The sequence below is a fragment of the Gorilla gorilla genome, chromosome 21, assembly GCF_029281585.2.
Source record: "Gorilla gorilla gorilla isolate KB3781 chromosome 21, NHGRI_mGorGor1-v2.1_pri, whole genome shotgun sequence".
Taxonomy (NCBI): Eukaryota; Metazoa; Chordata; class Mammalia; order Primates; family Hominidae; genus Gorilla; species Gorilla gorilla.
The window spans coordinates 47,874,907-47,890,124 of record NC_073245.2 but is presented as its reverse complement, the minus strand read 5'-3'; the positions used below and the strand labels follow the sequence as shown (position 1 = coordinate 47,890,124).

Below are 15,218 nucleotides of genomic sequence, written 5' to 3'. Positions count from 1 at the left end.
CGTCTCTACTAAAAATACAAAAATTAGCCGGGTATGGTGGCATGTGCCTTTAATCCCAGCTACTCAGGAGACTGAGGCAGGAGAATCGCTTGAACCCGGGAGCCAGAGGTTGCAGTGAGCCGAGATCACACCACTGCCTGGGCGACAGGCGAGACTCCCTCTCAAAAACAAAATCTCATGTACTCCATAATATATATACCTCCTGTGTACTCACAAAAATTTTAAAAACGAAAAACCAATGAACTCATTGATCAGAAGCTCTGATCAACACTTACATGTGTACAGGTGTCCCTCATTATCCAACCTCCTGCTTTCCAAGTCCAGAATCTAAATAGATTTAGATAATGTGGCATTCTTCACTGTTCAGACATGGTATTTGAGCACTTGCTGTTTGAATTTGGGAACTGTATAGACTCAGATAGTATAAGATTCTTGAATTTTTTTAAATGGAGAAATGAAATAATTCTTAATAAATACAGTTTAGTACATTATTTTATTCATTTGTTTTATAGGGACAAGGTCTCACTCTGTTGCTCGGGCTGGAGTGCAGTGGTGCTATCCTACCTTGCCACAGCTTCAATCTCCTGGGCTCAAGCAACTCTCCTACCCCAGCCTCACCAGTAACTAGCACTACAGGTGTGCACCAACACGCCTAATTTTTTTTTCTTTTTTTTTTTTTTTTGAGACAAAGTCTTACTCTGACGCCCAGGCTGGAGTGCAGTGGTGTGATCTCGACTCGCTGCAACCTCTGCCTCCCGGGTTGAAGGGATTCTCATCCCTCATCCTCCTGAGTAGCTGGGATTATAGGCCCACCGTGCCCGGCCATGCCTGGCTAATTTTTTTTTTTTTTTTTTTTGAGACAAAGTCTCGCTCTTGTCCCCCAGGCTGGAGTGCAATGGTGAGATCTCGGCTCACTGCAACCTCCGCCTCCTGGGTTCAAGCGATTCTCCTGCCTCAGCCTCCCAAGTAGCTGGGATTACAGGTGCCTGCCACCACGCCTGGCTAATTTTTGTATTTTATTTTATTTTTTGAGACGGAGTCTCGCTCTGTCACCCAGCCTGGAGTACAGTGGCGTGATCTTGGCTCACTGCAAGCTCCGCCTCCAGGGTTCACGACATTCTCCTGCCTCAGCGTCCCAAGCAGCTGGGAGGGACTACAGGTGCCTGCCACCACGCCCGGCTAATTATTTTTTTTTTGTATTTTTGTAGATACGGGGTTTCACTGTGTTAGCCAGGATGGTTTTGATCTCCTGACCTCATGATCCGCCCGCCTCGGCCTCCCAAGGTGCTGGGAATACAGGCGTGAGCCACCGCACCCGGCCTAATTTTTGTATTTTTAGTAGAGACAGGGTTTCACTGTGTTGGCCAGGCTGGTCTCGAACTCCTGACCTCAGGTGATCCGCCCCCCTTGGCCTCCCAAAGTGCTGGAATTACAGGCGTAATCCCGTGCCCGGCCCAATGCCTGGCTAATTTTTAAAACAGTTTTTGTAGAGATAGAGGTTTCACTATGTTACTCAGGCTTGAATTCCTGACCTCAAGCAACCCTCCCGCCTCAGTCTCCCAAAGTGCTGGGATTACAGGCATGACCCACTGCACCCAGCTTATTATTTAAAATCTGGTGTCCTTCATAATAGATTTGGAAACCACTGCCTTAATTTTTATAGTACCTCCATTCTCAGCATAAACAGTTTTTCTGTGTGGGAGAAGAACTGTCAAGTGCCAATTCTATTCAGAAGCCCTGATTACTTGGTGAATAACTTTGCACGGTCATGCTCATATTTTGGCACAAAATTTCTGTAATTCGGCTTGTTTAGTCACAGGTTATACGCATTTTTAAGTTTTTTGTTTTTTTGAGTCAAGGTCTCAGTCTGTTGCCCAACCTGGAGTGGAGTGAGTGGCATGATCATAGCTCAGTGCAGCCTCGACCTCCTAGGCTCAAGTGATCCTCCTGCCTTAGCCTCCAGAGTAGCTGGGACTATAAGTGCATGCCACCATGCCCAGCTAAATTTTAATTTTTTTTTTTGTAGACACGGGGTCTCACTGTCTTTCTCAGGCTGGTCCCAAACTTCTGGTCTCAAGTGATTCTCCTTCCTTGGCCTCCCAGAATGCTGGGATTGTAGTCATGAGCCATCGTGCTCCACCAAATTTTTTTTAAATTTAAATTTTATTTTGAAAAAGTAATATTCATGTGATTCAAAATTCAAAAGCTACAAAAAAGTGCACAGACAGCCAGGTGCAGTGGCACACACCTGTAATTGCAGCACTTTGGGAGGCCGAGGCGGGCAGATCATGAGGCCAGGAATTTGAGACCAGCCTGGCCAACATGGTGAAACCCCGTCTGTACTAAAAATACAAAAATTAGCCATGCGTGGTGGCGGGTGCCTGTAATCCCAGCTAATCAGGAGGCTGAGGCAGGAGAATCACTTTAACCGGGAAGGTGGAGGTTGCAGTGAGCCAAGACCATGCCATTGCACTCCAGTCTGGGCAACAGAGCAAGACTCTTGTCTCAAAAAAAAAAAAAAAGAAAAAAAAAAGGCACAGACAAAAGTCTACCTCTCACCTCTGACCTCCAGCTATGCAGTTCCCTTCTGGGGAGGTCATTTCTTTCTTTTTTTTTTTTTTTTTTTTCTGATTTTCTCTGGTTATTGGGAGGCAATTTCTTGGGTTTTTCTACAATTATCCTATGTGTTTACAAACAAATATATACTTCTCCTCCAGCTTTCTTTTTTATCCAGATGATAGCATACTGTACTCACTGTTTCAATCTTGCATTTTTCACCTAATAGTACATCTTTTTTTTTTGAGACAGTCTTGCTCCGTCACTAGGCTGGAGTGCAGTGGCGCAATCTTGGCTCACTGCAACCTCTGGCTCCCAAGTTCAAGTGATTCTCCTGCCTCAGCCTCCTGAGTAGCTGGGATTACAGGTGCGTGCCACCACGCCCAGCTAATTTTTGTATTTTTAATAATTACGGGGTTTCACCATGTTGGTCAGGCTGGTCTCGAACTCCTGACTTCATGATCTGCCCGCCTCGGCTGCCCAAAGCACTGGGATTACAGGTGTGAGCCACCGTGTCCGGCCCATAATACATTTTTTTTTTTTTTAGACGGAGTTTTGCTCTTGTTGCCCAGGCTGGAGTGCAATGGTGCCATCTCAGCTCACTGCAACCTCTGCTTCCCGAGTTCAAGCAATTCTTCTGCCTCAGCCTCCCTAGTAGCTGGGATTACAGGCATGTGCCACCATGCCCGGCTAATTTTGTATTTTTAGTAGAGAAGGGGTTTCTCCATGTTGGTCAGGCTGGTCTCAAACTCCCGAACTCAGGTGATCCACCCACCTCGGCCTCCCAAAGTGCTGGTATTACAGGCGTGAGCCACTGCGCCCGGCCAATACATCTTTGTTTTTTCAAGCTAAAGTACAGACTTTTTTTTGGATTTCACCAGTTTTGTAACAATGTATCTTGGAGATTTTACGGTGTCAGTTCAGAACAAGCTTCTTCTTTTTTTTTTTTTTTTTTTTTTTTTTGGAGACAGAGTCTTGCTCCATCACTCAGGCTGGAATGCAGTGGCTTGATCTCAGCTCACTGCAACCTCTACCACCTGGGTTCATCTCATGTCTCAGCCTCCTGAGTAGCTGGGATTACATGTGCCTGCTACCACGCTTGGCTAATCTTTGTATTTTTAGTAGAGAGAGGGTTTCACCATGTTGACCTGGCTGATTTCTAACTTCTGATCTCAGGTGATCCGCCCGCCTTGACCTCCCAAAGTTGGGATTATAGGCGTGAACCACCACACCCGGCCCCCTCATTCTTTTATACACCTGCTTGGTATTTCATTGTATGGACATGCCATAATCTATTTGACCATTACCCTGATGATGGACATCTAAGTTGTTCCCAGTATTTTTGCTATTATGAATAATACTGTAATGTATGATGGCATTTCATATAGCATAGGGAGCTACTTTAAACCATTTCGATCGTTACTCCTTCTGGCATTTATCTTCCAGATGTTAAATATTTTATTAAATACTATGCTTTTACTGCTGTTTCTTCTTTTCCTTAACATTTTTTATTTAGAAAAATTTCATGCTTACAGAAAAGTTGAAGTAATATTTTGATCCCTTTGGAAAGAAATATTTTGTTTTATCTACTTTTCTCTCTTTCTGTTTTTTGTAACAAATTTTGTTTCCCAGGGGTTGGTGCCATCTACATCCGTCGCCGGCCCCGTGTGCGTGTGGAGGCCCTGCAGAGTGGAGGGGGGCAGGAGCGGGGTATGCGGTCTGGGACAGTGCCCACACCCTTAGTGGTGGGGCTGGGGGCTGCGTGTGAGGTGGCACAGCAAGAGATGGAGGTATGGGGAGAGCAGTTCCCTCCCACAACTTCTTCCCCTGTGCTGGTTCTCCTATTTAGAGGCTTCTCAGCGTGACTGAGGCAGATCTCTGCAGGGAGAGAGGGCTTAAGAAAACTCTTCCTTGTCCTGATGCTGCTGGCACCTTGTTCTGAGGGAGACATTATGGGCTCCAAAACCCATGGCCTTTTAGTAGTTATCAGCTCATTTATTTCTGGATAAGTAAATGAACCCTGTGTCCAGTTATCAAGTGCCTTTTGCATACCAGGCACTATGCTCAGTACTGGAGATACAGTGGTCCCCATGAGTACATAGGATGATAGGTGGGGCTGATACATAGTCACTTCCAGTTATAGGAGAAGGGCTTCTCAAACTATGTCTTTCTGAGCTGGTTAATGGTTACTGCCTAATCCTTCCTTGCCTGCTCCTTAGTATGACCACAAGCGAATCTCAAAGTTGTCAGAGCGGCTGATACAGAATATAATGAAGAGCCTTCCAGATGTGGTGATGAATGGGGACCCTAAGCACCATTATCCCGGTATGGACTTGCTCTTTCTATCCTCATCCTGGTAGAGGCTGAGACTCTGAGACCTCTCTCACAGTATTTCTTTCCTCCAGGCTGTATCAACCTCTCCTTTGCATATGTGGAAGGGGAAAGTCTGCTGATGGCACTGAAGGACGTTGCCTTATCCTCAGGGAGGTGAGCTGGATGGCATAGACAGGGCCTGCGGCAGGGCCACTTAGAAGAGTCATACAGGCTATTAAACTTCCCAGTGTGGAGATGATAGGCACAAGACCTCTTGATTAAGGGTAAAGGTCATTTTGTAAGTGCCTCTCTTTTTTTTGGTTGGCTGGGTAGCTGGGTACAGACTGAAGTTTACCACCCTAGGAAGACTTCCTGGGGTAGAATTTTGTGCCTTTTATCGTCCCAGGGGATGTATGTGTCTGTTGTGGGGTTACACTAGCAGTTCTGTTACAGGCCTCTAGAATTGAAGATGCTCCAAAGGCCACTAAGTGTTTGGCTGCCCTTCAGGCTGGTGCAGATGGTGTATTATGTCCTGGGGAAGTAAGCACATGTTCCTCTGCTGCGTCTTCTTGTCAAACCCATGTGGTATCATGCTCTGTCACACTTTGCCAGCGTCCTTGCTCAAGGAAGTCATCCACCATGGGGGCCAGAGGAGCTAGGTTCACACATCCTAGGATGTGCAGGGGAGCATCAGGTCCTTTAGTTCTGCCAGATTAGAAGGTCTCTTGTTTTCTCCAGGATATGACTCCAGGGCCCTGGGGGATGGGAACAAGACTGAGGGTTTGTGACTAAAAGTAGACGTTGATGATGAACTGAACAAGGTTCGTGTCTCTCTCCTTAGTGCCTGCACCTCTGCATCCCTGGAGCCCTCTTATGTGCTTAGAGCAATTGGCACTGATGAGGATTTAGCGCACTCTTCTATCAGGTCAGTGAGTTGAGCTGCAACATTTATGAAAGGCATCCTCTTATATTTTTCATCTCCTGTTACAGTTTTTTTTCTTTTTCCACCCTGAAGTTTTTCTCAGTCGAGTTCTCCTTATCTCTTCTCATAACCTTGTGAAAGTTTCTAGAGCAGTGGTTCTCAGACTTCATTGAGTATCACCTGGGAAGTTTGTGAAATATGATATCTGAGTCCCACATTCAGATATTCTGATTCACTAGGTCCGGAGGAGGAGTAGAAAACATCTCAGGTGATTTTAATGTTGGTGGTCCGTAGACCATGTTCTTTTTTTTTTTTTCCTGAGACAGAGTCTTACTCTGTCGCCCAGGCTGGAGTGCAGTGGCATGATCTCAGCGCACTGAAACCTCTGACTTGCAGGTTCAAGCAATTCTCCTGCCTCAGCCTCCTGAGTAGCTGGGATTACAGACGTGTGCCACCAGGCCCAGCTAATTTTTATATTTTTAGTAGAGACGGGGTTTCACCATGTTGGCCAGGCTGGTCTCGAACTCCCAACCTCATGTGATCCGCCCGCCTTGGCCTCCCAAACTGTTGGAATTACAGGCGTGAGCCACCATGCCCGGCCGATCCGTATACCATGTTCTGAGAAACTCTGCCTAAAGGGGAAGGACCATGTTCTTCTCTCCATATCTTTTGTGTCGTAGATCCTTAGTGAGTATTTGCGGAATGAATTTATCCCAGTGCCAGAGCTCTGATGGGGAGCCATTCTCCTGTGCCTTTTTTCAGGTTTGGAATTGGCCGCTTCACTACAGAGGAGGAAGTGGACTACACAGTGGAGAAATGCATTCAGCATGTGAAGCGTCTTCGAGAAATGAGGTATACATATTGTATCAGAGACCCTTTGGAAGAAACTCTAGCACTGTCTCCCCTCTTGTCCTTAGGCTATGTGTTTATACTGCCAAAACCAAAGTTCAAGCGTACTTGGATCTTAGGATTTAGAGATTCCACAAAGCAAGAAAGTAGATCTTCTTGGCTACTCGTCTTCACAATGAAAAAGTGTTTTTAAAAACTAAAGAACTAGGCCGGGCAGGGTGGCCCACGCCTGTAATCCTAGCACTTTGGGAAGCCGAGGCGGACAGATCACCTGAGGTCAGAAGTTCGAGACCAGCCTGACCAACATGGAGAAACCCCATCTCTACTAAAATACAAAAAAATTAGCCGGGAGTGGTGGCGCATCCCTATAATCCCAGCTACTTGGGAGACTGAGGCAGGAGAATCACTTCAACCTGGGAGGGGGAGGTTGCGTTGAGCCAAGATTGCACCATTGCACTGCAGCCTGGGCAACAAGAGCCAAACTCCGTCCCAAAAAAAAACAAAAAACAAAAAAAAAAGCTGGGCACAGTGGCTCACACCTGTAATCCCAGCACTCTGGGAGGCTGAGGTGGGTGGATCACAAGGTCAGGAGATCGAGACCATCCTGGCTAACACGGTGAAACCCCGTCTCTCCTAAAAATACAAAAAAATTAGCTGGGCGTGGTGGCGGGCACCTGTAGTCCCAGCTACTCGGGAGGCTGAGGCAGGAGAATGGCGTGAACCTGGGAGGCGGAGCTTGCAGTGAGCCGAGATCACACCACTGCACTCCAGCCTGGGTGACAGAGTGAGACTCCGTCTCAAGAAAACAAAAACAAAAGAAACAAACTAAAGAACTAGATGAATGCAGGTAATGCAGGTAGTAGTTTTTTTTTTTTTTTTGGAGACAAGTTCTTGCTCTGTTATTCAGGCTGGAGTGCAGTGGCACAATCACACCTCACTGCAACTTGTGCCTCCCAAGCTCAAGTGATCCTCCCACCTCAGCCTCCCAAGTAGCTGGTACTACAGGCATGTGCCACTATGCCTGGTTAGTTTTTGTATTTTTTGTAGAGACGGAGTTTTGCTATGTTGCCCAGGCTGGTCTCAAACTCCCGGGCTCAAGCAGTCCTCCTGTCTTGGCCTCCCAAAGTGCTGGGATTACAGGCACAAGCCACCGCACCTGGCCCAGGTAGTATTCTTCTTTATGATTATTATTATCTTTAGAGAAAGTGTCTCATTCTGTCACCCAGGCTGGAGTGCAGTGGCACAGTTGTAGTTCACTGTAACTTTGGACTCTTGGGCTCAAGTTAACCTCCTGCCTCAGACTCCCAAGTAGCTAGGACTACAGCTGTGTGCCCCCACACCTAGCTAATTTTAAAAATATATTTTTTGTGGCTGGGCATGGTGGCTCACGCCTGTAATCCCAGCACTTCGGGAGGCCGAGGTGGGCGGATCATGAGGTCAGGAGATCAAGACCATCCTGGCTAACATGATGAAACCCCGTCTCTACTAAGAATACAAAAAAATTAGCCTGGCGTGGTGGGCACCTGTAGTCCCAGTTACTTGGGAGGCTGAGGCAGGAGAATGGCGTGAACCCAGGAGGCAGAGCTTGTAGTGAGCTAAGATCGCGCCACTGCTCTCCAGCCTGGGCGACAGAGCAAGACTCTGTCTCAATCAATCAATCAATGTGTTTATAAAGGTAATGAGAATCTTGGCCAGTCAGCTGGCACCAGGGCTTCCCCTAGTAGCCACAGAGCTCATCTTCCTCCTGGAACCTTGAGGCCTCTAGATTTTTTCAGAGCCTGGCTTTGTCTTGGTTAACCTTGACTTTCAGGATTCTCTTGGTCTAGTTGGTAGAGAGAGGAATTTCAGGTATATACTCTGCTTCCCTTTATGAGCTCTCCCAGGCCTTTCTGTGTTCTGGATTTTTCTTTGTAGGGTCTAGCTGTATTGCTTAAGCGTCTATAGCTTGCTCAACTGCAGGACCCTTCCTTTGTCCTCACTTTCTGGTATTCTGTGGTATACTCACAAGGCATTTCTACTGACCACGCGGCCAGCAAAGCCTTTCGTTTCCTATCTATGTGGCTTCGGCATCTGCACCCTATTCCTTCTGACCCTTTACAAACTGAATGCAGCCTGGTCCTATTAGCTCTCAGAGTCTTATTTTGTGAGCCTATAATAATAAGTGGTCTTCCCTAAAGAGGAAGGACAGGAAGGAGATGGCTAACTTTAAGGGCCATGGAAAATCTCATGAATAGAAAGGCATTCTGGGAATGTTTAGTGTATAGAAGAGGGACAAGTCAAGAATATAATGAAATTTGATAAAATTACCTGGTGAAATCTAAACTGTAAAATCCCATATTCATAGCACACTGAAGTAATATCTGGTCTGGGAACATTATCCAAGATATCCAAGCTTCTGCTTGGGGATCGATCAGAGCTTAGCAGAGATTTCTTAGCAGCAGCTCTTGTGTGAGATGGGATGCTCAGGTCTAAGATCCAAGGAATTCTTTTGGATTAGAGCCAGGGATATTGGAAGCACAGGCCAACTCTGGGGAGATGAAACTGGCAAGAACTGGGTAAGGGTACAGCATACCAAGATGATTTAGGGTTAAGTTCCACCCCTAACTGGGAACTAGAACAAAACCAAGAAACAAATGCTGAAAAGCGGGTAATATGTGGTGGGCTGAAACTAGCTGCTTATACATGTCATATGAAGAGAGGCTTAAACTAGATGTTTATACAAGTCTCAAGGGTCTTGGTTCCTCCAAGGGAAACCATGGCCATAGCCTCTTACCAGTGGGATGAAAGCTTCAAGAATATGACCATGTTTGGTGTCCATTGGCTCAGGGCCCCACTGCAATTGAGCCTGAGGAACCTAGTTATTCCTGTTTGTTAGCAGTTGGGGAGAGCTCTCAGGAGAGCTGACAAGGACTTACAGGGAGCTGGAGAGCTCAGGAGACCTTAACCACCCGTGTTAGGGTCTACCAGGGCAAGAGGCAGAGGACAGACAGGGACAGAAGGAGGCAAGCCATTGCTCACAGCCTTGGGGCCAATGTTGTCGACTTCCTATCTAAGCCCTCACTCATTTAATGCCTCTTCTCTTTGGCAGCCCTCTCTGGGAGATGGTTCAGGATGGCATTGACCTCAAGAGCATCAAGTGGACCCAACACTAGAAGAATAGGGCCCTGACTTTGTGCTGGTCTGGCCCCTCCTGCCTCACCAACCCGTGCACAACCAGACACCTTGTTACACCTAGTGGATGCTCTAGATTGGTATAGACCAGTTGACTTCAGCATCAGTCCACCTCTATGACAGAAACACAAGAAAACTGTCTTTCCCTAGCTTCAGTTCCTTGGGTGTGGAGCACTCCCCATTTCTTCTCGGGTCTTAAAGTGTGTGGACATTTTCATCCCGAAGCCATAGAGACATTTGCTGTCATATTGCTGCTGGGCACATCTGTGCTGTTGGTGAGGAGAGCAAGAGGAACCAGAAGAAGTCTCTTTGGTCAGGGACCATGATGCTCTACATGGACATTTGAGTCTTCGTCTTCTGCTGCTGCTCGGCTGGACCAGCTTCTTTAACAGCAAGCATAATCCACTTCAATTTAATATTTTCTGTAGCTCCAAAGGCTATCTCTTCATATTGACTGCAGACAGACTGAATGGACAGTTTCTTAGAGGGCTTGTCTCCTTTCTACCCTTGTCCTCTTTCCTTTCCTTTGACCTAATGGAGCTAGAAATATGTCTATGACTCCACCAGTTATTCTAATAATTTGTTTTCTTGAAAATTGTTAATTTCATGACTGGAGAAATAAACTCACCTTCTATTTACTCTGTGACTTTATGAGAGGTTGAGGGAAAAGTGGTGGAAGCTGTACTTGGGAATTGTGGAGAAGACCGCCACTCCATCTGATTTGCATAAATGACTCAGTGGGCTTTTGTATCTCTTCATTTAACAATTATTTGAATGCCTGCCAGGAGCCAGATTTGTTCTGGGTGTTAGGAATACACTGGTTAACAGGACCAAAAAAGACCCTGCTCTCACTGAGTTTTAAATTTTAGTGGAGAGATGGAAAATAAGTAAACAAATAAACAATGTTATAGATTGTGATAAGTGCTATGAAAGAATTAAGTGGTAAGAGGACATAGCAGGGAAAACCTACCATGCTGGGTGTTTGAGGAAAGTTTTGCTGAGGAGGTAGTGCTTATAAATATGAAGAGCTCACTAATCTAGGAATGAGAGGTGAGAAGGAATGGCAAGAGCTAAGGGCCTGAAGTGTGATAAAGCACAAAGTATTATACTTTAGAAACCCAGAGAAGGCCATTGTAACTAGAGCTTTTCATTTGTGGGTCTGAACCCATAGGTGGGTAGTTACCAGTACTTAAAAAAGGAGATAATATGTTAGAGTACATTTATGCATATTTTAAGAATATATTTTGATGATATATTTGAATTTGTATACCAGGTTATAAATGTATTTCTTATTGTGGATAATGGTCAAAAAAGTTTAATTGCTTTTCATACTTGCCAGTAGCAGGGGGACAGGAAAGTTTGAAAGCCACTGGGCTAAAGTTTGGTAAATGTAGATGGACAGTGGAAGGAGGAGATGAAATTATAGAATTTTTCTTGTTGAAAAATATCTTTTTTACTTAGAATAATTTTAGATTTACTGAAAAGTTGCAAAGATAGTAGAGTTGTAGATCTATTACCAGTTTTCCTCTAATTAAAAAGTCTTACATAAAACTATGCTAATTTGGCTGGGTGTGGTCGGTCAGACCTGTAATCCCAGTACTTTGTGAGGCAAAGGTGGATGGATTGCTTGAGCTCAGGAATTCAAGACTAGCCTGGGCAACATGGCAAAACCTTTACTCTACAAAAAAATACAAAAATTACCTAGGCGTGGTGGTGCCCACCTGTAGTCCAAGCTATTTGGGAGGCTGAGGTGGGAGGATCGCTTCAGCCCGTGAGATCAAGGCTGCAGTGAGCCTTGATCGCACCACTGTATTCAAGCCTGAGCGACAGAGTGAGACCCTGTCTCAAAAACAACAATAGGCTGGGTGCTGTGGCTCATGCCTGTAATCCCAGAACTTTGGGAGGCTGAGGTAGGCAGATCACGTGAGGTCAGGAGTTTGAGACCAGCCTGGCCAACATGGTGAAACCCTGTCTACTAAAAATACAAAAATTAGCTGGGCATGGTGGTGGGTGCCTGTAATCCCAGCCACTTGGGAGGCTGAGGCACAAGAATAGCTTGAACCCTGGAGGCAGAAGTAGCAGTGAGCCGAGGTGGCAGTGAGCCAGGATGGTGCCACCACACTCCAGCCTAAGCAACAGAGCAAGACTTCGTCTCAAAAAACAAGGCCAGGCGCGGTGGCTCATGCCTGTAATCCCAGCACTTTGGGAGGCGGAGGGAGGTGGATCACGAGGTCAGGAGATGGAGACCATCCTGGCTAACACGGTGAAACCCCCGTCTCTACTAAAAATACAAAAAATTAGCCGGGCGTGGTGTCACGCACCTGTAGTCCCAGCTACTTGGGAGGCTGAGGCAGGAGAATTGCTTGAACCTGGGAGGTGGAGGTTTCAGTTAGCTGAGATTGTGCCACTGCACTCCAGCCTAGACGACAGAGTGAGACTCTGTCTCAAAAAAAACAAAACAACAAAAGAAAACTATGGTACATTTGTCAAAACTTAGAGGTTAACATTGGTATATTAGTATTAATGAAACGTGATTTTCTAAAATTATTATTTTAAAGATTTTTTATAGAGACTGGGCCTGTGTTGCTCAGGCTGGTCTTGAAGCAATCCTCTTGCCTCTTGGCCTCCCAAAATGCTGGGATTACAGGTGTGAGGCACTATGCCCTGCCTAAACTTCAGATTTTATTCAGCTTTCACCAGTTTTCCTGTCTTTTTTCTGTTCCAGGATCCAACCCTGGATGCTACATTGCATTTAGTAGGTTTTGTTTTTAATGGACTATGTTTTACCTACACAGAGCAAACCTATAAAAACCTATAAAGCATAGGTTTAGTTTAACAGTGTGGCCTGGTTTTCCAGCTTGCTGTTTTTGGCATACTGGGCTAGCACCAGTCCAGTCTGCCATAGAAATCCCGAAAGGTTGTTGGAATTGTGATAATTTCAACCTTTTTTTTTCTTTTTTTTAAGTGATAGGGTCTTGCTCTTGTTACCTGAGCTAAAGTGCAGTGGTGCAATCATAGCTCACTGCAGCCTCGGACTCCTGGGCTCAAGGGATCCTCCTGCCTCTAACTCCCAAGTAGCTAGGACTACAGACTTAAGCCACCACATCCAGCTTTTAATTAGCAGGGGCATGAAGTTCGGGGGGCTAGGCCCAAAGCAGCTTGAGAACAGCTTTCTTTTTTTTTTTTTTTGAGATGTAGTCTTGCTCTCCTGATGGTCTCCATCTCCTGACCTCGTGATCCTCCCACCTCGGCTTCCCAAAGTGCTGGGATTACAGGCGTAAGCCACCACGCCCAGCCAGAGAATAGCTTTTTCTATAATAAAATAATACTATAGTGAAGCCGTGGAGGGGTCACGATGGATTGAATTTTTTTTTTTTTTTTTTTTTTGAGACGGAATCTTGCTCTGTCGCCTAGGCTGGAGTGCTATGGCGTTATCTTGGCTCACTGCAACCGCCACCTCCCGGATTCAGGCGATTCTCCTGCCTCAGCCACCCTGGTAGCTGGGACCACAGGCACCAGCCAGCACGCCCAGCTAATGTTTGTATTTTTAGTAGAGACGAGGTTTTGCCATGTTGGCCATGCTGGTCTTGAACCCCTGACCTCAGGTAATCCGCCCGCCTCGGCTTCCCAAAATGTTGGGATTACAGGCGTGAGCCACTGCGCCCTGCCCTAGATTAAAACTGTTTGTTTTTTTTTTCTGAGACGAAGTTTCGCTTTTATCATCCAGGGTGGAGTGCAATGGCGCCATCTGGGCTCACTGCAACCTCCACCTCCCGGGTTCAAGCGATTCTCCTGCCTCAGCCTCCCAAGTAGCTGGGACCACAAGCACCGCCACCACACCCAGCTAGTTTTTGTATTTTTAGTAGAGGCTGGGTTTTGCCTTGTTGGCCAGACCGGTCTCGAACTCCTGACCTCATGATCCGCCCTTCTCGGACTCCCAAAGTGCTGCGATTATAGGCGTGAGCCACCGCGCTCGGCCTGTATAAACTTTTTTTTTTTTTTTTTTTTTGAGACGGAGTCTCGCTCTGTCCCCCAGGCTGGAGTGCAGTGGCGCGATCTCGGCTCACTGCAAGCTCCGCCTCCCGGGTTCACGCCATTCTCCTGCCTCAGCCTCCCGCGTAGCTGGGACTACAGGCGCCCGCCACCACGCCCGGCTAATTTTTTGTATTTTTTAGTAGAGACGGGGTTTCACTGTGTTAGCCAGGATGGTCTCGATCTCCTGACCTCGTGATCCGCCCGCCTCGGCCTCCCAAAGTGCTGGAATTACAGGCGTGAGCCACCGCGCCCGGCCTTTTTTTTTTTTTTTTGAGATGAAGTCTTGCTCTTTCGCCAAGGCCGGAGTGCAGTGGCGCAATCTCGGCTCACTGCAAGCTCCGCCTCCCGGGTTCACGCTATTCTCCTGCCTCAGCCTCCCGAGTGGCTGGGAGTACAGGCGCCCGCCACCACGCCCGGCTAATTTTTTGTATTTTTTAGAAGAGACGGGGTTTCACCGTGTTAGCCAGGATGGTCTCGATCTCCCCGACCTCGTGATCCGCCCTCCTCGGCCTCCCAAAGTGCTGGGATTACAGGCGTGAGCCACTGCGCCCGGCCCCCGGCCTGTATAAACTTTTAAATGGGAAAAAAGAATCAGGTTTTGGCTGTTTTGTCAGGATATAATAACTAGCCACCACGTTGTGGTCCATTTAATCCTCAAAAAACTTAGAGGTAAGCACAATTTGCTCCTTCCGCGGAAACTGGAAGACGTGAAGCAATTTGCACAGTCTTGCAGTGAAGGGCCAAGCTAGACACTCATACCCAGCCCACCCGGCAGGGCCACTAGCCCAAGGTCGGTCCTGTGCGCAAACAGTCGCAAGCAGGGACTGAATATCCCCCTCTTAGCACAAAACCCAGTAACTTCCGGGAGATCGCCCGAGACCGTCAGCGCGCTTGCGCGGCCCCTTGACGTCAACCACGCCGTTCCTCCCCCTTCTGGAACGCGGAGCCGCTGAGCGGGCCGACGGCCATTTTGTGAAGCGGCGAAGGAGGTGGTGGCTGCGTTGGGCTCCGGGAAGCCGTTCGGGCTGGGGCTGTCGGCCGCGGGGCGGAGGCACTCGCGCGGGGGGTAATTCGGGGTCTGGGTTCTGGTGCCGCGCAGCTTTCCCCGGTAAGACTCCCGCAGCCCCTGAACGGGCGGGGCTGTGCGGGGCTCGTGGTGCCCCTTGGTGGCCCGGGGCGGGGCCTTCGGAGGCCTTCGAGCCCGCGGCAACTAGCGCCCCACACAAAGGGTCGAGGCAGGGCTGCAGGGGGAGTGGGATGCCACTTAGGCCTCTGAGATCTGAGAGGATGCAAGGAGGACGCAAGAGGATGAGCCTGCGTACCGAAGTGGGGACGAGGCCATAGCGAGGACGCCCCCGTGGTCTGAGAGGGG

The 15,218-nt window shown here is 47.5% G+C and overlaps 2 protein-coding genes across 16 annotated transcripts in view; both read left to right on the top strand.

The window, feature by feature from the left end:
- The window catches only part of NFS1 (NFS1 cysteine desulfurase), a 29,635-nt gene extending 19,186 nt beyond the window's left edge, over positions 1-10,449 (top strand). For all 4 annotated transcript variants that reach the window (XM_063702233.1, XM_063702232.1, XM_031004935.3 and 1 more), the window contains 6 exons: positions 4,189-4,346; positions 4,776-4,881; positions 4,962-5,043; positions 5,711-5,794; positions 6,554-6,643; positions 9,729-10,449. In XM_063702233.1, coding sequence (XP_063558303.1) covers positions 4,189-4,346; positions 4,776-4,881; positions 4,962-5,043; positions 5,711-5,794; positions 6,554-6,643; positions 9,729-9,792 — 584 coding nt within the window. In that variant the 3' untranslated portion in view covers positions 9,793-10,449. The remainder of the gene's footprint in view (positions 1-4,188; positions 4,347-4,775; positions 4,882-4,961; positions 5,044-5,710; positions 5,795-6,553; positions 6,644-9,728) is intronic.
- A 4,282-nt stretch (positions 10,450-14,731) lies between these two features.
- Positions 14,732-15,218, top strand: part of LOC101127756 (RNA-binding protein 12) — a 39,121-nt gene continuing 38,634 nt past the window's right edge. For 3 of the 12 annotated variants that reach the window (XM_019017038.4, XM_055373414.2, XM_055373412.2), the window contains exon 1: positions 14,794-14,954. The gene's annotated coding sequence lies outside the window, so the exon portion shown is untranslated. Of the gene's footprint in view, positions 14,955-15,218 lie in introns of all 12 variants that reach the window. The other 9 variants (XM_019017039.3, XM_019017035.4, XM_055373416.2 and 6 more) reach the window with 8 other exon arrangements.